The sequence below is a fragment of the Notamacropus eugenii genome, chromosome 1 (assembly GCF_028372415.1).
Source record: "Notamacropus eugenii isolate mMacEug1 chromosome 1, mMacEug1.pri_v2, whole genome shotgun sequence".
Classification (NCBI taxonomy): domain Eukaryota; kingdom Metazoa; phylum Chordata; class Mammalia; order Diprotodontia; family Macropodidae; genus Notamacropus; species Notamacropus eugenii.
Genome location: NC_092872.1, coordinates 569,988,455 through 570,014,760, shown reverse-complemented (window position 1 = coordinate 570,014,760; position 26,306 = coordinate 569,988,455). Strand labels below are relative to the sequence as shown.

Genomic DNA, 26,306 nt, shown 5'->3' with positions numbered 1-26,306 from the left:
GTACTCCACTGAGATAAAAGAAAGGCCCCATATACAACCAAATATTCATAACAACATGTTTGGTAGTAGAAAAGAGCTAGAGAGTATTGTAGATCCCCAACAACTGTGTAATGCCTGTAGAAAAACGAAGTGATTTTCTTGGATTACATGGCTAGTAACTGTCTGAGACTTGATTTGAACTCACTTCAAATCCAGCCTTCTAATCACTATACCACCTACCTGTTTAATTCTTCAGTTAATTTTACCAGACTTGACTAAAGTTCTGATCTCACACCAACTCAGGGAGGCAACCCTGAATTTTGATAATGCCAAAGGAGCACAAAGGATTGAATATAGGATGGTGAAGTACATTCAGCATTAAAGGATCAGCATAAGAAAGTTCTCAGTATCTCACACCAAGAAGCCACAAGGTGCTGTGTTTGTTTTTTTTTTATTTTTCAGCCAAGACTATCTACCAAGTGTAAAAAGGATTGAAATCTTTGATTTATGAAGTGTGGAGTTGCTGGCTAATTTACTAAGAAACCCAGTTTTGTGGGCTGAGATTTCACTGAGATTGACAGTATTATTCTAAGAGCTACATAAAAAATGAAGGGTTTTGATTCATTGCCTCTAAGGTCCCTCTCAATTACAGCTCTGTGATCCTATAATCCCATGCTCTTCATCTCTAAAATCATCCAATACTTCAAGGATTTGAATTTTTTTCAGCCACTGCAAATTGCAACCACTCTGCAGTTGAGTTGATGATCTTTGAGACTGGGATGAGCCAAACAATTCATCTCCCTGCGACCCACCTGGTGATGGGTTTCATGTCTGTGCATGCATGTATGTATACATGTGTATATATGTGTGTACACATACAGAATATCACAAGTATATACTTAAAGCATTCCCAGCTTACTCTAAGACCTACCTGGCAGAATTTTCCCTCCATTTCATGGCTTTCAAAGAGCTATAAGGACAACTTCATATCACAAGGCAATAACTAACTAGGATTTTGATTAAATGTTGCCCTAAAAGATTCAATTATAAAAGATACAACTTTAGAATAATTAACACATACTATGTATATGCATGTGTTGAATTTTTCATTCAAACCCTTTGATGTTATGTTAGAATGTTAGAACATCATAGTTTTTGGGTAAAACTTACTAGCTGTTTAACACTTAATAATAACAACACAATGATGTTACACTCTATGATCATAACCTTGATCTTGCCATAACTCACAAATGTACCAACTCCATGATCAGTAATTTTGAAATCTCCTAATCTGACCAAAATCTATTGGCTTTCTACCTCTCCCTTTGTCTTCCCTTGCATTCTTCAGCCATCTGATAACTTCTAATGTTTTGATACCTCAATTCTCTTTGAGGCCATCACCCCTGTAGAAGCCCTCACTCCTCTCCACCTTGTCTTCTTGGTGAACCAATTGAACTCTACACTGTCTTTTCCTCTTGAATCACTAGCCTTCTTATCATGTCTCAGTAAAGCTCAGCCAAGCCTAAGCATTGAATCACCTTTATGTCCACCCATGTGCTGATGAAGAAAGATCCTGAATTCTTTGCTATCTCTCACCCTTTATATCCATGCTGTTGCCAAGACCTGCTGATTTCACCTTTTGCAGCCTGTCTTGAATATGCCTTCTTTCCTCCTCTGTTTTGGCAGTACAGACTCTCATTACCTTACCTTGATTACTGCAATAACCTACTGGTGGTTCTATCTGCTTGAAGTCTCTTTGTACTCCAATCTGTCCTTCATTGAACTACTAAAGTAATTTTCCTACAATGTAGGCCTTATATCACCACATTCTATTCAGTGAACTCCAGTGGTTTCCTATTGCATCCAGTAGCAAATACCAAACGCTAAATCTGGAGCTCAAAAATCTTCATAGCCCAGTCCCCTGGTATCATTTCAGTCTTCTTGTACCTCCATCTGTGGAACCATCAGTTATAGCAGATAGAGAAATTTTGAATGCTGTGGATAAGTTCATTTATCTTGGTAGTATACTTTCCAGGGATCTACACATTAATGATGAGGTTGACACGCACATTGCCAAAGCTAGCTCAGTGTTTTGGAGGCTCTGAAGAAAAGTATGGGATAGAAGAGGTATTGGACTGACTACCAAACTGAAGGTCTACAGAACTCTTATGCTGACCTCATTATTGTATGCCTGTGAAACCTGGATGGCCTACTAATGCCAGGAAACTGAATCACTTCCATTTTAATTGTATTGGAAAGATTTTGAAGAAAACGATAAGGTACCAGACACTGAAATCTTTACTTAAACTAAACTACCAAGTATTCAAAACTATGCTTTGGAGAGTGCAACTCCGATGGGCTAACCACATTGTTCAAATACAAGTTGTACATTTGCCAAAAAGATTATGTTATGGAGGACTCACTTAGGGCAGCCGATCACATGGTGGTCAGAAGAAGCAATACAAGGACACTCTCAAAGTCTCTCTCAAGAACTTTAGACTTGATTGTGTGACATGGGAGACACTGGCACAGGACCGCTCAGCATGGAATGCCCATATCAGAGAAGGTGCTGTTCTGTGTGAACAAAGTAGAATTGAAACAGCTAAAAGGAAATGCAAGATGCACAAATTTAGAGTAGCTACCCCAAAAGTTCACATGGACTATTTGCCTGATCTGTGGTAAAGCATTCTAAGCTCATACGGTCTCATCAGCCACAGTTGGATGCATTGAAACTTAAGTATATCATAGTGATGTCATTTTGGTCCTCTTCAAGAATGAAGGACAACCATCCTTTCTCCCCAACACATACTCCTTTATCCAGTGACTGGCCTCTGGTTTAATCCACAAACAAAATGCTCCATCTCTGACATGTGGGAATTTTCTCTATCCCCCATGTTTGGAACATTCTCTCTCCTTCACTCTGACTACTGACCTCCCTGGCTTCCTTTAACTTTCAACTAAAATTACACCTTCTACAGGAAGCCTTACCCAATTCCCCTTAATTTCAACGTCTTCCTTCTTATAATTATTTCCTATTTATCCTTTATATGGTTTTGTTTTATATATTTGTTTGCATGTTGTCTCCCTTATTAGACTGTAAACTCCTTGCGGGTTTACTCCTCTCTTGTGCTTTCTCCCTTTTTGTATCCCCAGAATTTTGCACAGTGCCTGGCACATAGGTAATTAATAAATTTTTGTTGATGGATTGATTGACTGCATTAAACTGAGACTAGTGAGGTGAAAGTTCTTTGGATTTTAATACATTTATTCCTTGAAGGTCATTTATTTAGTTTATTTCAACAAACATAAATACCTGTGCTCTGCCAGGACATGCAAAGTCAAAACCAAAGTGTCTCTGCCCTAAGGAGCTTTTGTTCTATTGATAAGACACAGTGTATAAACAGATAAATAAATGCAAGATAATTTGAAGAGAGAGAATACTAAGAATTGTTGATGGGGTGTGAAAATCAGGAATGCATTTAGAAAAGAAATGACACCAGAGCTTAGTCTTTTAAGGAAGATGAGACTCCTAAGAGGCACAAATGTTGAAAAAGTACAAAATAGAAAGAGGTGAGGTAGATTACTCCATTGGCAGAGATTTTAGATTGGGAAATGGAGTGTCAAGTTCAAGAAATCACTGAGTCCAGTTTTGTTGGAACAAAGAATTCATGAAAGGAAGTGATGTGAAGTTAGGTAGGAAAGATAGGGTTTTTTGACTCAGTTTATTTCATCAGTAAAAATCATCTATGTGTCCAGCACTGTACTTATTGCTCTGGAGAAAAAAAATATAAAATACAATCCGTTCCCACAGTGTGCTCATCTTAAAATATGACCACTCAGCATAAAAAACACTCAAGTAGGGACACCTGAGTTCTGTTCCTGACTGTAGAACTGGCTAACCATGTTACCCCTTTTGCATTTCAGTGTACTCATCTGTAAAGTGAGAGCATTGGGCAAGATTATTTTGTGACTCTCTCCTAGTTCTAAAATTTTGTGATTCTCTAATGTGCATGTTCCAACATTTATCATAAACATTTATCTACTGCCTTGGCAAATCTGTTAAATGCTGAAATAGCGTGGATTTTGTTAAAACTGTTCCTAGCATTTTAAGTTTTATGGAACAGGAACACTTAAGACTAAAACAATAATTTATTTCCTCTGAAGTGATTTTTTCAGAAAAAGTATGAGTGTTCAAATTTTCTTCTTTTTTTCCTTCCTAGCGGTGATTTGCCCTAGTATTGAGACCCAACTTTCAGAGCATGTTATCTGGAGACTGGTCTCTGGATCAGTGAATGAGTATGGAGCTCAAGTTGTACTGAGTTGCAGCCCTGGTTATTATTTAAATGGTCAAAGACTCATACAGTGCCAATCTAATGGAACATGGAGTGTAGGAGATGAAAGGCCAAGTTGTAAGGGTAAGTAATAAGCTGGTTTCCCAAATTGACTGTACTTGCTGATATATATTTTAGAGATCATTACTGAAAGTAAAAATATGCTTGTTTTAAAGCTAATAGGTTACTTTTACCATCTTATTACTATAAAGGGAAAATAAATCTAATTCTTTTGACATTATTCTCTAGGTCATACACAATGTTACTTCTATTGGTATGTCTTTAGATGCTTAGACAACACATACATGTACTATTTGAATGATTGTTTTGTTAGATTAGATTACAAATCAGTTTTAATGATTATTTTTCTCTTTGTTAATAAACATTTTCAAAATCTCAAAGAATATAATAGATTAATACAACAGTCAAAAGTTTTCAATGAAGCATCAAGCAAGTATATTATTCACTCTTGTCTAGCAATTACGTTGTTGATAATATTTATGTCTTACTCTGACTCTTTTAGAACCAATTATAATCTAGGGAGATAATATTTATGCAGAAGATACTTTTATCTCTAATAACAAATTCTTGAACAAGATTATGTTCTTATGTACAAAATTAGAAGCTCAGACAATGAATATGTCAGAAATAATAGTTGTAAACTAAGTATGATTTATATATATATTATGAACACATCATTAAATTACAGCAAATAATATCCTCTATAAAAATATCAGTTAGGCTGTTATTAGTCAAACAGCAAACATCTAAATTATAATTGGAATATTGCAAAGTACAAAGCCAAAGGTTCAGAGCTATTGATTCTTAAAGTGCTGTGGTATGTATGTGTGAATATAAGCTGTGTGGAAAAGATGAAGAGAAGGGAAAAGAGGGATAGACTCCTGAATTGTCAAGTGTGGGCATTTACCTGATAGAAAGAGGTATAGGAGGACATTAGAGGTAAAAGATTTTCCTTTTTCTCAACTTCTACTCTACCCTTTATTCAGAAACTTTGATCATAAGACTCAGGTTATTCAGGAAAATCCTCTTAAGAGCTAAAGAGGAACCTGGACCAATGCAACTAGCTCCAGTATTCCTTAGACCCTGCATTGATTCTTTCTGATGCCACTGCCTTGTGTCAGAACTTCAGGATTAGAAAGAGAGCAGAAACTAATTGGGGCTAAGAGGGTTAGGTATAACTTCAGAATAGGTGTAATTCCCACTAATAAAATGAGGGGTAGGGCAGGTAGGTGGTGAATTAGCTACAGCACCAATCTTAGAGTCAGGAAGCACTGAATTCAAATGTGACCTCAGCCACTTGCTCTCTGTGTGACCCTGGGCAGTCACTTAACCCCATTTGTCTCAGTGCCTCACTTATAAAATGAACCAGAAAAGGAAATATATAGTATCTTATAGTATCTTTGCCAAGAAAACTACAAATGGGGTCACAAAGAGTCAGATATGACTGAACAACAAATACCATAAGAAGCTGTTTTAAAGAATGTTTTAAGGTGACAATCATATGTGTCCACTGAGAAAGAACAATAGAGATTGTGCTTGTGACCTTAGGCTCACAAATGGCTTCCTGTGTCGGTGACAATGATGGTGCCACGTCAAAGAGTTCACAAAGTTATACTATATGAGAACTGTTTTTTTTCCCCCAAGGGCTTAAAGAGTTGACTGGAACACTGAGGAGTTAAGTGATTTGCCTAACAGTCACCTAATCTTGCAAGCTAGTTGTCATCCTCTACTCCTCACTATCACCTCACCCCTGTCTAATCAACTGCTAAATCCTTTCGTTTCTATGTAGTATATATCTCATTCTCTCTTCTAATACTTTTACTGGGCTGATGCAGGTCTTCATCGCCTTGGGTCTATACTATTGCCAGAGTCTGTTGTTTAGTCTCCCTGCCTCAAATCTCTGCCCAGTAGAATCTATCCTCCACTCAGCTGTCAAATTGATCTTCCTAAATTACAGTCCTAACCAGGACATCACCTTATTCACTAAACTCTGGTATCTCCGTATTGCCTTCAGAAACAAATAAGGAGGCAAAATTTAAAATTTAAAAGTCTGTTTGACTTTTAAAACCCTTCATAGCTTGGCACCTTCCTGTCTTTACAGTCTTTTTAAACTTTATATTCCTCCACATATTCTGGGATCTAAACACTGTCCTTACTGTTATTCCCAACAAGACACTCCATTTTCTGAATTTGTTCATTTTCACTGGCTGTCTCCACATGTGGGAATCTCTTTCTCCTCATTTCTAACTCCTGGTTTCCCTGACTTTCTGCACATCTCAGCTGAAGTCTCATCTTAAGCATGAAGTTGTCCACAGTCTTCCTCAATCTTAGTCTTTCCTCTGAGATTGTTTACAAATTTTCTTCAGTATATCTTCATTGCATATGATTGTTTTCATGTTATCTTCCTGATTTGACTGTAAGTTCCTTGGGAGGAGAAATTGTTTTTTGCCTTTCTTTGTATCCCCAGTGCTTAGCACAATGTTCAGCACATAGTGGAAGCTTATGAAAGCTTGTTGACTTTACTTCTCAGTGCCCTAGTAAACACTAGAAGACTGTAACTTGAAAAGCATGGGTTAATTGGTAGAGAGTAGAGGAAGTTCCTTCACTGGTAGTTTCTAATACCAGCGAATTCACAGATCCAGTATAATTATAATTATTTTAATTCTAGAATATGTACAGTATGAGTGAATAAGTTGATTAGTAAGCATAATATGGTTTGTATCCAATGCACAGTTGTGAGGAACACTGACTAAATCCTGATCTTGTTATAAGTTAATAAGGTTTTTCATTTAATGGGATCTGTAAGTTTATATTATCCTAAAGAAGGGCCATTACCTAGCCAAGCCCTGTGTCAAATTGTTCAGTAGTAAAAGTTGATCTTTGATCCCTTTCTCCCCTTCTCCCTAACTCTCTTGGTCCTTTTTTGTTTTCCTCTTCCTCTTTTTATTTCTTCTTTGTATCCTCCTCCTCCTGTCTCTTTGTCTCTCACCATGCCTTCTGTGTCTTCCTCTTCCTCTCCAACTCTCTAGTCACACATATTATCTTTCCTCCTGGAATACTCTCCTCCTAATTTCATTGGTGACTATAGTGGACAGAAGTCAAGGATGCCACCGTCCATCTAGTAAGCCCATTTCATAGCCTTGGAATCATCCTTAACTGTTTATTCTCTCTTTCACTTTTGTCTAGTCAGTTTTCATGTATTATAATTCTCCTTCCATGGAATCTATAACATCTGTTCTGTCCATCTAATTACACAGCCACTGACCTGTTTTTAGGACCTTATCATTTCTCACTTGCAGTAACCCATTTTTTACTGTCTCAAGTATCTCCTCCCTCCAATCCATACTGCATGTAACTATTACATCAACATTTCTAAAGCATATACTAAAGAAGGTCAAATTGTACTCTAATCCATCTACGAAAAAAGTATGAACTTGCAAAGTCTGTGGCAGTGAGGTGGTACAGCAGAGAAAGCACTGGGCTTGAAATCAGGAATACTCATCTTCATGAGTTCACATCTGGCCTCAGACACTTGCTACCTGTGTGACTCGGAGACATGTCACTTCAAACTGATTTCCCCAGTTTCCTCATCTATAAATGACCTGGAGAAGAAAATGGCAAACCTCTCTGCTATCTTTTCCAAGAAATTCACAAAATGGTGTCATGAAGAGTTGGACATGACTCTTACCATGACTGAACAACAAAAATTGTTGTTTTGCAGTTAATATTTCTTTTTAATATAGGTCTAACTAATCCACCCAGATTTTCATTTTTTTTTCAACTTTTCTTCTAATTAGACATGATTCCTTTTCATCCCCTCTATATTTAGCCAAACTGGATTGTTTTCTTTCCCCTCCCTGCTGTTGGAATCACTAGCTTCCTCCATTAGCTCAAGTACTACCTTACCAGAGACTGTGATTGTCATCCTCGAGTGTCCCTTAAGTTGCTTTAAATTTAATTTGCAGTTATTTATCTGTGTCCCTGCTGTTTGCCTTTAATATAATGTAAACTTCTTCAAGGCAGGGACTTTTTCAGTCTTGTTTTTGCATTTCCAGAACTTAGAAGAGCACCTAGTACATTATAAATGGTTCGTAAATCCTTATTTTAAACAACAGAAACATCAACAATACACATGCACACTGCACATGGATTAAGAAACTGATCAGTGGAAAGATTACACAGAACAGCAGACCTAAATTCAATCCCAGCTTTGCTACTTGATGTCTCAGTGATCTTAGGCAAGACAAGGAATCTTTTTATTTTTTGATGTTTTATGATATGTTTTGTTTTACATCAAGATATTAACAAATTACTCCCATTTTTCTAAGAGATCCATTTAAAATAAAGTAGATATTAATGCATTGATCATATCTGAAAGTGCATATAACATTTCAGATCTGTAGCATTCCTCAGTTCTCTTGTTCTCTCTCTCTCTCTCTCTCTCTCTCTCTCTCTCTCACCTATATAGATATACACACATACATGTACATGTTTCTCCACCATGCCCCAGTGAAATAAAAAAATATACTTATAACAAATATGAAAAGTCAAGCAAGACAAATTTCCTCATTGGCTGTACACAAAAAACTGTCTTATTCTGTACTCTACATCTATCACTTCTCTGTAATGTATGTTTCATCATCAGTCCTCTGGAATCATAAATAGCAACACAATCTTGCTGTACTTCAGTTTCCTCATCTATAAAATAAGGGGATTGGAATAGATGTTCTTTAAGGGTCTTTCTAGCTCCAGATCTATGATTGTATAATATTATACACAGGTAAGATCTATGGTAGTAGAAATCTGTGTTTTAGCCTAAAATAATACCTAGCTTCCTCTCTTGAATTTCTAACTTTATAGTCCTGAGGGAGAATGTGAGTCATAGTATGATTTCTAAAAATAAAGAAAATAAGCACATACAACCTTTTCCTTCTCCTGTACAATATTATAATTCCGTGTTCTAAGCAACTCAGAAGATACTACAGTTAATGAAATTAGATTACCCCTTAGGATAGTATATAAACAAAAATTGGAGAAGCAATCTTAACAGAAAGTTAATTGGAAGTTACCTACGAACCGATCATGCATGAGTATTGAATTCATTTGGATTAGGAGAGGAAGGAAACAAATCAGTATAATTTGCAAAAATATGAAGGAAAGAGGAAACAAAGATTTCTGTTTCTTTTTTTTAGCAGTTATTATTCTTGGATGTCCTTTTCAATTATACTGGCATTTCCAAATCAGTCCTGTGATTGTCATATTCTAGTTAGTTGTGTTTCCAGAACACACACATACATCCCCAAGTATGTAATCTCATTATCCAGCTGCTGAAAGCTTTGATAAAACAGCCCGTTTTCACAAACCAGGAAACTTTATTTACATCATTAGAAGACATGCTTGAAAAAAATAGTTACTGGGATATTTTTATCCATCAGAAAGGGGGAAAAGATGCAAAAATATAATGAGCCTATTGTCAGAATATCACTAAAGGTGTGCAGACACATGTAAGGGAAAGAAAAAAAGTAACAGTTTCAATTTAATTTTTCTATATTGTTATTTAATACAGTATCCAAATTTCAAAACAGGATCCAATTATCTTAAATACAGCCTACAATTGTGCCAAAAAAAAAAAAAATTAACATACTTCAAGGTGAAGTTCATGTTATGTTTGAGAAAAGGCTTAATGAAAAGTTCATAATAAATTGTATAAATCTAGAGTCTATTTAAATTCATCGACATTTGGCTTTGGTAAGCGTTACAACATTATCACTAGTCTATACAAAACAGAGTACAATAACAGTTCAGCATCCCCAGTAATTACCAAAGCACAGGATTTATGTCCAATCAATTGTGATTGGATTCTCTGTTAGCCTTAGTGAAATGAAGGCCTTTGGGTCTTCCAGAATCAGACTCATGAATATGGGGAACCAAGTGTCCTAAGGAAAACCGTTATTTTACTTTATCTATTTAACTGAAGTCAACCATGGTATTATATGAATTTCGGGTGAAAAGAGGACCATTCATATAAGTATTTTAGATATAGCTTAGAAATTTAAAAATACTATTGCTTAAATCATCTAGATTGACTAAATATCCTAAAATTGCCAGAAAATGGAATAGACTTCTTCTGTAATGTGATTGAGTATAATTCCGTTGGAATAATTTGTCATTCATCAACATCATCATTATCATCATCATCTTTAGCAGCATCATAATCATCGTCATTGCCACATTTTCATCTTTATCATCATCAAACGATTAGTGCCTGTTGAGTTTTACTTTGCCTTGACTCTCAAGCATCAAAGGGAAATGGTTAGTATCTGCAGACAGTGATACAAAATCCTCAGTTTTGTTTAACTCAACAAGAAACGTACAAAACAGCTGCATTTTGTATGACATTCATAAAAGTATAATTGAAGATTTATATTTTGCATTGGGCCTCAGACCTATATAATCACACATTAAAATATTATGTGTGGCTAATTAAAGTGTTAATGAGAACAACAACTGGGGAGGATTTTTTTTTTTAACATTCCCCTTTCAGCATTAGACTAAATGATTTTCCTATGCCAACCACCTCTAGATGTTCTGAAAACATACTACCTTTTTGATTTTACATCCTTATTTTTTCCATATTATTGTAACTGTACACAAACCATGTGATCAACTGAAATTTGAATCATAATGTAACTGTACCTTGAACACTATATTCCTGTTTGCCAAATATCAAGAAAGATATGCTAGACGTGTGAAAGTTTCAAAGAAGGTCAGTTGTATACTTAGGAATAAAATGATAGGAGGACAGACTTTGTGAGTTAATTTGCATTTAATACAAGGTGTCTTCTACTGTCTACTTTGGGTTAATTTTCAATAGTTTCTGCTATAATAAGCGTGGCATATTTCCTGAGTTGGTTGTGGAATTTATTTGACTAGTCATTGGTCTCCTGACAAATTCTAATCTATATTCTCTACAGATTAGTCCATTTAAATCTTTAAGCAAAAGAAAGTCAGAGACCCATAAAATTATACTATGTCATCCTCCATACTAACCAATCTCAGACCCATGCCTCCTGACCTCCATGTATATATCAGTGCCATGACAACCTTCTTAATAATGCAGGCTTGAAATATTAGAGTCAATTTCTATTTTGAGGCTACAGTGAAGATACCATATAACTCTTTGTTGCTTTCTAGTTGAAAGGTCACTTTAAACATACTTCAAAAAAAATATTGTTTGATGCCTCGTAGCCACACAACAATTTTGGTACAATGATGGCAGTAAAAGGATAGGTATGTATTTCTGAGAGAAGTTTGAGGTCATTGAAGTAGCTTTACAAAGGTTTTGCATTTCCATACACCTGTTTTCTTCTGGTTTAATTCTTAGCCCTACTCGTTGTCCTTTGGAATTGTCTGCACAAGATACATGTGTGTGTGTGTACATGTTTACATATTTTTTTATTTAAATTTAATATTCTATTTTCCCCCAAATCCATGTTAAAAACAATTTTTAACATTCTTCTTTATTCAAATTTTGAGTTCCAAATTCTCTCCCTCCTTCTGTACCCTCCCCCCACTCTTTGAAAAGGCAAGCAATTTGACACAGGCAATACACGTGATGCATATTGATGTCTGAGTCCTAAAGGTTGTCCAGCTGACTGCATGTCATGATGTTGACAGTAGGAACATAGGCATGACATAATTGTTGATGCTTATTCAGTCATACTTTTTGGTATTGAAAAGGTCTATTTTTTTCCGTTACATCTTTCATATTTTCTCCTTGAGATATCTTATGAGTTGATTTCTTCTAGCCTATATCTCCTAAGCTATATTTTCATCTGTTGAGCTCTTTAGTGCTATTTCTACTTTTTCTACAATAACACTATATTTGGAACAATAATTAGTTAAGGATCCAACTGTGATGTGTACACTATCAGTCATGTTGAAAAAAAATTGGTGTAAAAATCTGTGTAGATCATTTCCACTTTTCTTTTGTTTATTTATCCTCCTAGTTTTGTCCTTCAGTACTCTTTAGATAACTTTGCTTAGCTGAGCCAACTAAGTTTTCTTTAAATTGGTTTTACCCTCTGCTGCTTTTTTCTGTTTGGTGAAGTATTGCATCTTTCTTTGCAATGTTTTGCAAATAAGTTTGCATTTTGAAATGTTGTTATTCTTGGTTACCCTATCTCATATCTCCCTACCTGATGAGTAAGTCACATATTTACGGAGACAAATTTTAGGATCTTTAGGTCTCCTTGTGACAATTAATTTACATCAGATAAACTTCTACATTAAATAATTGTTTTCCATGTCTTTCCATCCATCCATTCATATGTAATTTTCCACCATTAGTCTCACTTGAACAGGATGGAATTTTTCTAATCACATGTCATATCTTCTATAATTATCTATATTTATTATGTCTTTCACTATCTAAATTTTTGTTTTAATTTTTTCCCAATTAGATCATTCATTTTTTTTAAAGTCAGGCATTTACTTTTGAGAGCCGTTATAGTACTTAGTCATAATCAAGCAAACATTTCTTTATTAATCATTAATGGATTAATTATATTTTCTTTTCATATTTCTACTCCATGACTTAAGTATAATAAATTTCATTGACTTGTATGTACCTGGGCCTGGATGCTAAGAAATTTTTCTGCTACCTATTTTTGCTTCTTTGGAAGAGAACCATTTGTACTTGACAGTGCATCAAAGACAGAATATGAGAAACTTAAAAAAAAAGTTATATCTGTTCTGTCTTGAAATACAGGCTAATCAATTGTTATAAAATAACAAAGAACACCAGACCCAGTCTTGTTTACCTGATCCCAATGTACTAGAATGAGAGGGAATTTGAAAGCTTACGATAAATAAAAGGAAGTACGAATTCATATAGTAGTTAACAAATTTATGAAACAGCCTAAAAAGTAGTATATGTTGAATTAAACAATTAAAGGTAGGAATAATTCCAAACTAGGAATCAACTCACCTAGGCCCTTTCTCCATATAACTGCCATATGAACATTGGTAAATTAGTAAGGAATTCAATTCATCTACCAAATAGGTATAATAGATCCCTGTCTACCACTTAGGAATGTTTTAGGGTTCAAATTATATAACTGCTGTGAGAATGATTTTGTTATCTGTAATGTGTGACACAAAAAGGAAAGCTATAAAGTGTGTATTTGCATGCATTCAAAAAAAGAGAAGGTAAACACGTGGCTTATTAATAACTTAATAAGCACTAGTTGAATGTCTGCTCTAGAATATGAAAAGGACTCTACTAGGAACCAAAGATTCAAAGATAAAAATGAAGTCCTTGCTTTCTAGAAGTTTACATTTTCCTGGAGGGAAATTATGTGTATACAAATAAATAAATACAAAATATACAGGGTGTCCCCAAAGTTTTAGTGTAGCTTTTGACACTTTAATAACTTTAATTCCTTTAAACTACACCAAGATTTTGAGGACCCTCTGTATATAAACATGTGTATTTGTACATACACACATATCACAAATCCCCCCCACACACACAGTGTTTATTTTGAGGAGCAACAGAGAGGCAGTAGCAGGTAGAGAATTACAATGGTTATTGAGTGAATCCAGAAATATAAGACCATATATCTCTTACAGTTTGATGTAGTCATACATCAGTTTGTAAAAATAAACCTTTTCTCCTATAAAATATTCTTTATTGCTGTTATTTTATTCATAATGTTAGGCTGGATGGACCACTGATCTGACAAAATATGACATTCATTATCTTTGGTTCTTGAATAAAAAATAAATTAGGAAGTTTAATTAATTTAAATATAAGAATATTGTGATGACCATATATCCATATAGGGTATTATTTTTCTTCCTTTAGTTATCTCATGTGGAGGTCTGTCTTTCCCACCAAATGGTAATAAGATTGGAACATTAACCATATATGGAGCAACAGCCATATTTACTTGCAACACAGGATACACTCTTGTGGGTTCGCATGTCAGAGAATGCTTAGCAAATGGACTTTGGAGTGGTACAGAAACTCGATGTCTAGGTAAGTAAATTTAAGAATGTCTGTTTTTTGTTCTTCAAATTAAATTTAAAAAGAGATCATGAACAAATTGAAAACATTAATCATTCACACTCTCATTTTAAAAGTCACCTCTCACAGTATACTTTCTACATTTATTGTGCCCCAATTCATAATATGACTTCACCTTTAAGTTTTTAAATAAACATTTTTTGAGCACTAAATCCAGGTCATATTGATTTCTAAGTGATTGGATCATTTTTTTCACCATTGTTGAGGCAATATGCTAGAAATTCCATTATGGTAGTAAACTATCTATCTTTATTTGTTTTCCTGTTTTGCCTATCATTCTCCCATCTTTTCTCTATTTTTAATATATAAAATAAATGGGAAATTAGTTCATCAAATTGAAATAATAAAAGTATAGATATTTATGGTTGGATGGGAAATTAAGTGTTTTTTTCCCTCTATTCCCTTAATTTTACATATGTGGAAATTGTCCCAGAGTGGACAAGTAATTTGACCAAACTCACATAGCTCCCAAATAGTCAATCTGGCGTTGAACCTAGATCTTCTAATCTTAGGTATTAGTTGGACTAAAGGATCTTCCTATTCTGAGATTCTATAATAAATGCCCTTAAGGTTTCTATGTTACTTATGTGAGTACTATATTAATAGAAATAACATTTCAGTTAAAAAGTGATAGAACCAATATTTGACCTCTGTTCCCTCTGACCACAAATTCAGAGGATACTATTGTTGTTTCTCATTATGCAAAAGAGTACACAGCTTAAAATTAGTGTTTTACAGTTAAAATCTGGATCCCCAGTGATGGAAGCTTTTGGTATTATTTGTACTATTTCAGCATTTGGCAATAATATTAGCTGTTATCCATTGTCTCTTTAATATGTAATTTTCAAGATGCCATTCATTTCTGTGGTGCATTTTTTCTCAAAAATATATTTTCTTCTTTATTAGACTTTTTATTTTGATAGTATTTGTGCTAAAATTGCATTTGCAGTACTAAAATGACTCATTGGATAATGAATCCCTTTGTAAATATCATATCACTAAGACATTGCCATATCAGAAATGGTAAGTGGAATGGTTCTGAATAATTTGGTTTCAAGATGATATTTTTCTGTTCTTCTTATAGAAAGCATAGGTGGGGGTATTTTGTCTACATATCGAAAGTTTCTCCTCCTTAGTGATCTAAGGAAAACTTTAATACTCATAAAAATAAGGAAAATGAGAAACAGAAACGAGGCCTTCTTGTGGAAAAAGGATATTTAATTCTGTGTGAACTTTGCAACCTTATGTTCAATGTAAAATATTCTTATGACAGCCAGAGTAGTCCCAGCAACCTAATATAGCTCCTTGTCAGGAATGTCTTTAGAGATCTCATTGTAGTATGTTAATAGCTGGAAGCAGTGACTTCAGTCAGCACAGATCCTATATTTGCATTAATCTTGAGGTATGGGTCATTTGTTTTGTCCTACAGAAATATGCTTTACTGCTATTGTCAATGAAGACTATAGGAATATGGGCCTAACTCATTCCCCTATACAAATTAGGTTGATTTTTACTTTGAAATTATTAGAATCTTCATCTATTGGCTTAGAAAACTAAAAACTGAGGCTATTGACATATCTTTCTGGTCTCCTGAATACATGTTTTCAAGAGCTCCTGGAACTCTTTAAAGCATGGCTTGGGGGCAGAGCCAAAATGGTAGAGTAGAAGTATGGACCTGCTCAAGCTCTCCCACTAAAGCCCTTAAAATATCTGTTAAAAATGACCTTAAACAAATAGAGCAGTAGAAGCCACAAAATGACAGAATGCAACACGTTTCCAGCCTAAGACAAACTGAGAGACCAACAGGAAGAACTTGTTGCACCAGGTTCAGAGCAGCCCACAGCACATTTGGCAGCTCACATTACCCCCTATAACTGTCAATTAGTACCAGAAGGTAGCAAAACTCTGTTACGGCTTTGTGAAAGAAATCAAGCTTTTAACCATTACTCTTTCCCTGAAACAGTCTTAATCTTGTCATTAAAGAAAAAAAGAAGAGTGGTACATTCCATTGATTAATACATAGGTTACAGGTATAGGTATGTGGGTATAGATGTAATCATTTCTGTTTAAACCAACAATCCCTTTAGTGACTTGTTTTGTGCAAACATGAGGCTAAGCCATCTGGAATTTTGTTTCTAGTTATTAACAAGAATTTTTAAATTGTCTATGGAGTTTTAATGCTTCACATCGAAACTGTCTCAGGCCTTGTCTTTGGCCTGAGGACAGTGTTATTGCTTAAAAAGAAATACTCTATTTCTGATTTCCCTGCTCTCACAACATGTTTACAGCATTTATTATTCTATTCCCAGTGATAAATACTGAAAATTATACAACAAAAAAGAAGTCAAATATTTGCTTTATAGATTTTTAAAAAAACACAATTCTATTGAGATACATAAGCAAATATTCTGAAAGCAATGTGGATACAGTGAAATGTGACAAACCAGACAGCTACACACCTCCAAGAAAGAAATATCATAAAATATTGATATGAAGTACTTTGGACCTAGCTGTTACTTTACCTGTGTGAAACTGGGCAAATCACTTCATTAATGTGGGATTCACTTTTTTCATCTGAACAATCAGCCTTTTGAACCAGATGATCAACTCATTTTTTTCTACCCAAAGCTCGACCATTCTTCTATTATTCCAGGCTCATAAGCTTGACATTACCTTTGAATTTTCACCCTCCCTTACTTCATTTAGGGGCAACTAGATGGCAAAATGGATAGAGCACTGGTCCTGGAGTCTAGAGGACTTGAATTCAAATTTGGATTCAGGCCCTTACTATGTGATCCTGAGCAAGTCACTTAACTTTGTTTGCCCCAGTTTCCTCATCTGTAAATGAGCTGGAGATGGTAATGGTAAACCTCTCTAATATCAAATGGCATCATGAAGAGTCAAGCTGGAAAATGACTAAACAACAACAATTTCACTTAACTAATCATTTACCAATTTTGACATTTCTACCTTTTTAACTAGCTCTTTTCTCTCTACTCACACAGCTACTACTGCTTCAGGGCCTTGGCAATTCTTGTCTAGATCAGTCTCCTTTTTTAAATACTTTCACTACTCCAATCCATCCTTCACCTGGCTGCTAAAGTAATTTAACTTAATCTAGGATATGACTGTGTGATTTCCATACTTTATTTAAATCCAGTGACTTCCCATTTCCCTTTCCCATTTCACTTCTCTGTTCTTTTTCACTGGCCATCCTACATCCTACATCCTGGAATGTACTTCCTCTTTATCTCTACCTCAGTCCTTTTCATTAAGACGTAGCATAAGAACTGTCTTTTGGGTGAAATCTTTCTTGATCCCTCTTTCCCAATTGCTAGTGTTCGTCTTCCTCAACACCCTTCTATGTAACTATTTATCCATGTATTTATTTATTTATTATTATGTGAATATTGAATAATATATATATATTTATATTCAGAGTCCTAATAGTCTTAGTGTAGTTTTATGCTTGAATAACCTAATAGTTAAAAACCACACAGAGACTGTTGGGACACTCTGTTTATGCTGCCTGTCCCATAAGACTATAAACTCCAATGAGGAGGGATTTTTTTTCATTCTTTTCATTTATATTCCCAGGGGATAGTACTGAGTCTAAAATATAGTAGGCACTTAATAAATATTTATAGTTTGACTGATTCAATGATCACTTTGTGACATCAAATTCACTTATGTCCTATGAAATTTTTCTGTTTGCATAGTGATGGACCAAGTCCTGGGTCTCTTTGGTATCACAGGGATAACCAATGATATGCACATAATCCGTGTTTTATGACTCTGTCTTCATAATAGTATACAGATCTGAAGCTTTGTTGATAACTGTCTGTTATCGCCATGGGAAAAATGACCTTTAATTTTTGAAAAAATCATTTGTTTTCAGTTTTCAACAATCATTTCCATAAATTTTAAATTCCCCCCTCACTTTCTCTTCACTCCCCAAGATAGCATGCAATCTTATACAGGTTCCAAACATACAATTTCATTAAACACATTTTCACATTAGTCATGTAGCATGGAAGAATTACCACGAATGGAAGAATCTGTGAGAAAAACACAAAACAAAACAAAATATAACAAAATAAAATATAGTCTGCTTCATTCTGAGTTCCGACTCTATAGTTCTTTCTCTACATATGAATGACATTTTGCATCAAGAGTCCTTTGGAAATGTTTTAGGTCCTTGCATTTCTGTGAAGGGCTAAGTCTTTTAGAAACGGTCCTCACACACTGTGGCTGTTATTGTGTATAATGTTCTCCTGATTCTGCTCACTTCACTCAGCATCAGTCCATATAAATCTTTCCAGGTTTTTCTGAAGACCACCTGTTCTTCATTTCTTATAGCACAATAGTATTACATTTCATTCATATACCACAACTTGTTCAGCAATTTCCCTATTGATGGGTATCCCCTTGATTTCCAGTTCTTGGCCACCACAAAAAGAGCTGCTATAATTATTTTTGTACATGTGGGTCCTTTTCCCATTATTATAATGTCTTTGGGATACAGCCCTAGAAGTGTTATTGCAGGGTCAAAGAGTATGCACATTTTTATAGTTCTTTTGGCATAGTTCCAGATTGCTCTCCAAAATGGTTAGATCAGATCACAGGTCCACCAACAAAGAATTAGTGTTCCATCTCTCCCACATCTTCTCCAACATTTATCATCTTCCTGTTATGAATGATGTCTAATCTTAAGACTCAAATTATTTAAATATTCATTTATTAATCCATTTATCAATTCATTGAACATTCATTTAAAGATTTCTATGTGAAAGAAACAACACAAATTAGAACCTGATCAATCAATCAAAAAACATTATTGAGCATTTCCTATGGGCCAAGCCTTATGCAAAGCACTATGGATACAAAGAAAGGTTAAAAACAGTTACTGACCACAATGGCCTGAAATTTTAATGGCAAAAAAAAGATATGTACAAGACATATGAAGAATAAATGTCACCTAATCTGAGAGTGCAAAGCATTAGCAGTTGCAAAACTAGGACAGACACAATCCAGAAGGTGGAATTTGAGCTGAGTCTTGAAAGAAGCCAGGGTAACTGAGGCAGAGGTAAAAAGGGATACCAGGGAGGCCAGTGATTGAGTGTAGAGGTGACTAGTGCAAAAGAGCTGGAAAGATAGGAGATATGAAGAGATTTAAATATCAGAGATGGGGTTATGGTAGATAGATGCATAATGTGAAAAAATTCTTGAGTGTTCAGTTGAAGCAGGAATCACTGGAAGAGTAAGAGAAAGGTAAGAAAACATTCCCAAGGGAATCATGAAAGATAAATTGTGGGACTAACATAATCAGCATATATCAGCCAGGCATTAGATGTATACAAATGTAATTTGATTCAACAAATATTATTAAATGTGGGCTGTGGTGCTATGTATCTTTAATAAGATAAATATGATCAGAACCCTAATTTCAAGGAACTTACAATATCATAGAGAGGAAAAGACTAAATTTCTTCCCAAGTCTTTGAGATTTGTCCAGAGGATCCTCTATTTAGAAAATATTTTGGGTCATATATTGGCTACATTATTTTAGGCAAATCACATAATCTCTTTCATTCTTAGTTTCCTTATTAGTAAATTTAGAATAATAATGTTTATACTGCCTATTTCACATGGTTAATATGAGGAATGTTTCAGAAGCCTTAAACCACTATGTGATTAGTTATCAACCAATTAACAAGCATTTATTAAGCAACTACTATATGCTGAGTGCTGTTTTAGGCACTGGAAGTTCAAATACATTAAAGGAAATAATCCTTTTCTAAAAAATCGTGCATTCTGATAGACGAAAAATACATATGTATATATTTGCAGAATAAATATAAAGAGAATAAGTAGTAAATAAATACCCAAGCATTTAAATACAAGGTAGTTTAGGGGGGAGGGTGAATAGGTAGGGAGATCAAGAAAACTCACTGAAGGTGGTATGTGAACAATATTTTAAAGGAAGAGAGGGATTATGGGAAAGAAGCCGAGGGAGGGTACTTTTCTAAGCATACAATGGCCATTATGAAAGTTTGGAAATGAGAGATTTAGTGTGTGAGGAACAAGCAGAGTAAGAGTCAATAAATATTTTTTGCATCAACTATGTGCTAGGGCCCAGGGTTGGGGAACAATACATTCTGTGAAGTTTGAGTTCAGTCAAGGGCTCAACTTGATGACCTAGAGGGTCACATGTGGCCTTGGGACTGTCCATTCCCCACTGCTGTAGGCACTGGGATACAAGGAAAGGCATAAGACAATCTAATGGGGAAAAACAACACACTAAAAAGAGCTGAAAAGAGGGAGGGTCAGTGGACATGATGAAGTCTTACAACTCTGGTAGGAAATGATCTAAGGAGATGACAGTTTCCAAGTTTATTTTATCTTGTATAATAATGAGTTTCTGGAGTTCATGAAGTCCAAGTAAGTAGCCACTTGGAAAATGAAATGAATTCCCTGGGCATCTGCCTTGAATAGTGGAGGATCCAGGAGGACTACTCCAATGTCCACCATTTTCAATCAGGGGAAGTGAGAAGCCCCAGGGACAAGGGTTGCTGAAAAAAATGTGAGTTTCAGAATTGACTTAATCTTCCAAAATGAAGAGATTCTAGAGATTATGAAGTCCAGGAAAGGAGTCAGATGGAGAGAAGTCTAGTTTGGCTAATGCCAGTAGGGTAATGTGTATGCATATGTGTAGGTGTTTTTATGTGTAAAACACATAAACACATACCTACATACATACATGTGTGTGAAGTAGGGAGAGGGATAGGGGAAGGGGACGAGAAATAGAGGAAAGAGAAGATGGGAAGGAGGGAGAGGGGGAGATAATAGGTTGAGGCAGAGTTATAAGAGCAGGGACCCCCTGAATTTTATTGAGATGGAGAAATCTGTGCTTTAGGAAAATCATTTTGTTAGCAGCATGGAGAATGAATTGTAGTGTGGAAAGACGAGAGGCAAGGGAGACCAAATAGGAATCTATTGTGATCATCCAGGTCAGAGTTGGGGAGGACTTTAACTAATTTTGAACTTGTATGAATAGAGAGGTGAGCTGAATTAGAAAGATACTGTGGTAATAAAATGGAAAAAGTTGGCAATTGATTGATTATATAAGGATAAGGAAAGTGAAAGAGTCAAAATATAACTGAAATTACAGACCTGGGAGATAGGATGAATGGTAGTGCCTTTTGACAGAAAGAAGGAAGTTTGGAAGAAGAGTAGATAATCATTATTACTCAAGGAGGGAGGAATCATTGTCCGCTGAAGGATTCAAGGAAAACTTTATGGAGGAAGAAGTACATGAATTTGTTCTTGAGAGAAGGAATGGACCTTAACACATGTTAGGGAGTCCATTCCAGTCATGGATAATGAAATGAGCAAAGGTACAGAGGTCAGGGAGAAAAAACGAGAATAGAGAACAGTAAGTAGTCCACTTTAACAGAAACATAGAGTACATTAAAAGATCAGTGATTTAAGGCTAGAAAGGTTGATTGAAATAGGATTGTAGAGATTATTAAATGCTAGGGCTAATAATTTATATATACATATATATATATATATCTTATTTTGTTGGCAGTAACCAATGTCTAATATAATCATGCTCCATCACAAAGTACTTAATAAATGCATATATTTATTATTTCTGCATCATTATAAAATCTCTGGATTAAGGATTAAAAGATGTGGGTCCTATCACTGTTGTTAGAAGTTTTGCAACCTTGAAAAAATCACTTTACCCAAGTTCCAGTTTTCTCAACTTTGAAATGTGAATAATAATATTTCCTTGCCTATTTAATAGGATTGTGAGGATCAAATGAGATTATATAAGTGAGAACATTATAAACTATACATTTCAATGCAAATGTAAGATATACTATGCCAGACATTCCACTTTGTGCCAGGAAATATGCCACATGTGGACTATACAAAGATACTGCTTTCCATTAACTCTAAGATCCAGTTACACAAGCCCACTTGCAGTTCTTTCAACAAAACATTCCATCTCCTATCTCCTCACCTTTGCAATGGCTTGATCCTATTCCAGGAATGTTCTGTCCTCTCACCTCTGCTTCTTGGTTTCCCTGACTTTTTTTAAGACTCAGTTAAAGTCTCACTTTCTAAGAGAGGATTTTCCTGTTCACCCCATCTGTTAAGAACCTGACTTCTCTTAGTACTGATCACCTATTCTGCTTATCTTGCATGCCTTGATATTTACATATTTTCTCCTCCAATAGAATGTAAACTCATCAAAAGCCCAGAATATTTTTTCATTTCTTTGTATGTTAGACATACCAAAGTTCTTGATACATTGGCTTGTTGATTAACTAAATATCAAAAATGAAATAACCCCCATATTCAAAGTATGTACTTTATATTGGGAGAGATAACATATCCATATATATCCATGTATAGATATACGTATATGTTTATATTTATATGTCAGTGAAAATACATAACAAATACAAAGTAAATTGTATTTGTCATAAAAAAATAAGTTTCATAGATGTATTTTGATTAAACCACATTCTTGGTTTTATATTTTTTAAAAGAAAAATAAATAAAATCAATTTTGTATGTTACATAATATTATTATGTAGAAAGTTAGGAAAATCTGCCTATATCCAGTCAGTCTTAATAGGAGTCTAATTAAGAATTATGGTAAGGATAGTAGGGGATGATATAACAACCTGACCCCTTCATGCCTTTCCAGTCTTCTTACACATGTTATTTCCCTTCTGTCTGTGTACTCTTTGATTCAGTGACACTAGCCTTCTGACTAATTCTTGAAAAAAGACATTTCATCTCCTAACTCAGAATATTTTGATTAGCTCCCTTGTCATCTTTGTATTCTGGCTTCTTTCAGGTCCCAAACAAAATCTCACCCTTTACCAGAAACCTTTGCTCATTTCCTTTAATGCCTTAATGTTTTCCCTCTATGGATTATTTCCACACCCACACACACACATTATTTGTATGTTGTTTCTCCCATTGACTCCTTTGGACCATGGACTATCTTTTGCCTTTCTTCATATTCTCAGTTCTTAGGATAGTATCTGGCACATAGTAGCCAATTGATAAATGTTTATTGATTTCTTTCTTCTTTCTAATGATATTGTTATCCTTCTTGGTCTTGAAGAGGACCAAAATGAAATCACCATTATAAAGTGAAATTTCAGTGTGTCTGACTATGGCTGATCAGACCAATACGAACTCAGAATGCTCTACCACAGGTTAGGCACAGATAGTGGGATGAATATCCCAAATTTGCACATCCTGTGTTTACTTTGTGCTGTCTCAATTCTGCTTTGCTCAAAGAGCCCAGCACCTTTTCTTATTTGGGCACACCATGCTGAGTGGTCCTGTGCCAGTGTCTCCCCTGTTGCACAGTCAAATCCAAAGTTCCTGAGAGAGACCTTGAGAGTGTTCTTGTATCATTTCTTCTGCCCACGGTGTGACTGCCTACCCCACACAAGTTCTCCATAAAATAGTCTTTGGGAAGCATACATTTGGCAATCTAACAATGTGGCCAGCCCATCGGAGTTGTGCTCTCTGAAGCATAGTTTGAATACTATTCCAGCTCCAGCAAGGACTTCAGTGTCTGGTGATCCTCAGAATCCTCCTAAGACGGTTCAAATGGAAGTGATTCAATTTCCTGGCATGGCGCAGGTAGACTGTCCATGTTTCACAGGCATACAACAATGAAGTCAGCACAATAGCTCTGTAGAGCTTCAATTTGGTAATCCGTCTAATACCTCTTCTTTCCCACACTTTTTTCTTTGGAGCCTCCCAAACACTGAACTAGCTCTGGCAATGCATGCATCAACCTCATTGTCAATGTGTACATCCCTGGAAAGTACACTACCAAGGTAAATGAACTTATCCACAGCATTCAGAACTTCTCCATTTATTGTAATTGATGGTTCCACATATCGATGGTGTGGTGATGGCTGATGGAGCATCTGTGCTTTTTTCGGTGTTAATTATTAGGCCAAAATTAGCACAGGCAGCAGAGAATTGATCCATATCTTCTTGCATCTCAGCTTCAGAGGCTACATTGAGTGTACAATCATCTGCAAACAGAAAATCATGCACTAACACTCCCTCCACTTTGGTCTTAGCTTGTAGCCTTTTCAAATTGAAGAACTTACCATCAGTGTGGTAGTTGACCTTGATGCCGTGTTTATCCTCAATGAAAACATTTGTCAACATGGCTGAAAACATTATGCTAAAAAGCATGAGAGCAAGCACACAGCCCTGTTTCACTCCATTGGTAACTGGGAAAGCATGAGAACTCTGTCCATTATCCAGAACCCAGGCAAACATGCCATCATGAAATTGATGTATAATATTGATGAACTTCTCGGGGAAACCAAATTTTGACATAATTTCCCATAAGCCCTCATAACTAACAGTGTCAAAGGCCTTAGTCAGATCTACAAATGTTGTATACAGACCTCTGTTCTGTGCCTGGCATTTCTCCTGGAGTTGTCAGGCAGCAAACACTATATCGACTGTTCCTCAGCCCTTTCTAAAGCCACACTGACTCTCAGGTATATGACCATCTTCTATGTGAAGGAACAGCCTATTAAGGAGCACTCTAGCAAGAATTTTGCCAGCAGTGACTAAGAGAGAGATCCCCCTGTGATTGTCACAGGACAACCTATTCCCTTTACCCTTATAGAGATGGATAATGGAGGCATTCTTGAACTCCAGGGCAATAACCTCCTCTTGCCATATAACCTGGAAAATTTCAGTCAGCTTTTATATGAGCAATGGTCCCCCTACCTTGTAAATCTCAGCTGGAATAGAATCAGCACCAGGTGCTTTGCCACATGAGAGGAGCCTAATGGCCCTCAAAACCTCTTCTTCAGTTGGAAGTTCAGCTAAGGAGGGATTGACTTCAACCTGAGGTAATGGGTCAATGGCCTCAGTATTAAGTGATGATGGTCTGTTGAGAACATTATGGAAGTGCTCAGCCCATCTCTGTAGGATCATGTCCTTATCACTAATCAATGTGGCTCCGTCAGCACTGAGTGGTTGTGATGCACTGTAGGTTTTTGGTCCATAAATAGCTTTCAGGGAATCATAAAAGAACTTTGAATTGTTACTATCAACATAAAACTGAATTTCATCTGCCTTCTTACTGAGCCAGGAATATTGCATCTCTCTAAGCTTTGCTTGTACTTTGCTTTTCATGGAATTAAATGCTGCCTTCTTAGAGGTGAATGAATTATCCTGCAGGTAAATCCTGTGGAGTTCTCGTTTTTCATTTAGCAGTTTCTGAATTTCCCCATCATTTTCATCAAACCAGTATTGGTGTTTGTGAATGTTCTGACCCAGATGAGTAAATGCAGTGCTATACACCAAATCTCTGAACACTGCCCACTCTTTTTCTGCTCCCACTTTTGCCAACTGTGTGTTGGCTCAACTTTCCCTCCAAGTCAGCAGTAAGCTGTTCATGCTCAGAGAACTCTAATTTGGTGATATTAATTCTTCTGGTACTCATTTTGCCTTGGGAGCGGCACTTTTGATGAATGCGAATATTTAGCTTAGAAAGGATAAGTCTGTGATCAGTTCAGCACTCTGCACCACACATTGCCTTTGTCACTCTCACATCTTGTCTGTCTCTTCTCGTTGCAGTCACATAATCTATTAGATGACAGTGTTTGCTGTGAGGGTGCATCCGTGAGGTTTTATTGTGTTTAGGTAAATGGAAGACAGTGTTTGTGATGAGAAGGTCATGTGATACACAAGTTTTCAGCAGTAAATGACCACTGCTGTTGCTCTTTCTAACTCCATTCCTCCCTATGGCTCCTTACCAAGTCTGGTAGTCTGAGCCTACTCTAGCATTAAAGTTACCCAGAATTATA

General features: G+C 35.7%; 1 protein-coding gene across 1 annotated transcript in view; it reads left to right on the top strand.

Moving 5' to 3' along the window:
• The window catches only part of CSMD1 (CUB and Sushi multiple domains 1), a 2,598,423-nt gene that overhangs the window by 2,447,211 nt on the left and 124,906 nt on the right, over positions 1-26,306 (top strand). Inside the window, exons 51-52 of the mRNA XM_072634370.1 lie at positions 4,200-4,394; positions 14,200-14,373. Of these exons, the coding sequence (XP_072490471.1) occupies positions 4,200-4,394; positions 14,200-14,373 (369 nt within the window). The remainder of the gene's footprint in view (positions 1-4,199; positions 4,395-14,199; positions 14,374-26,306) is intronic.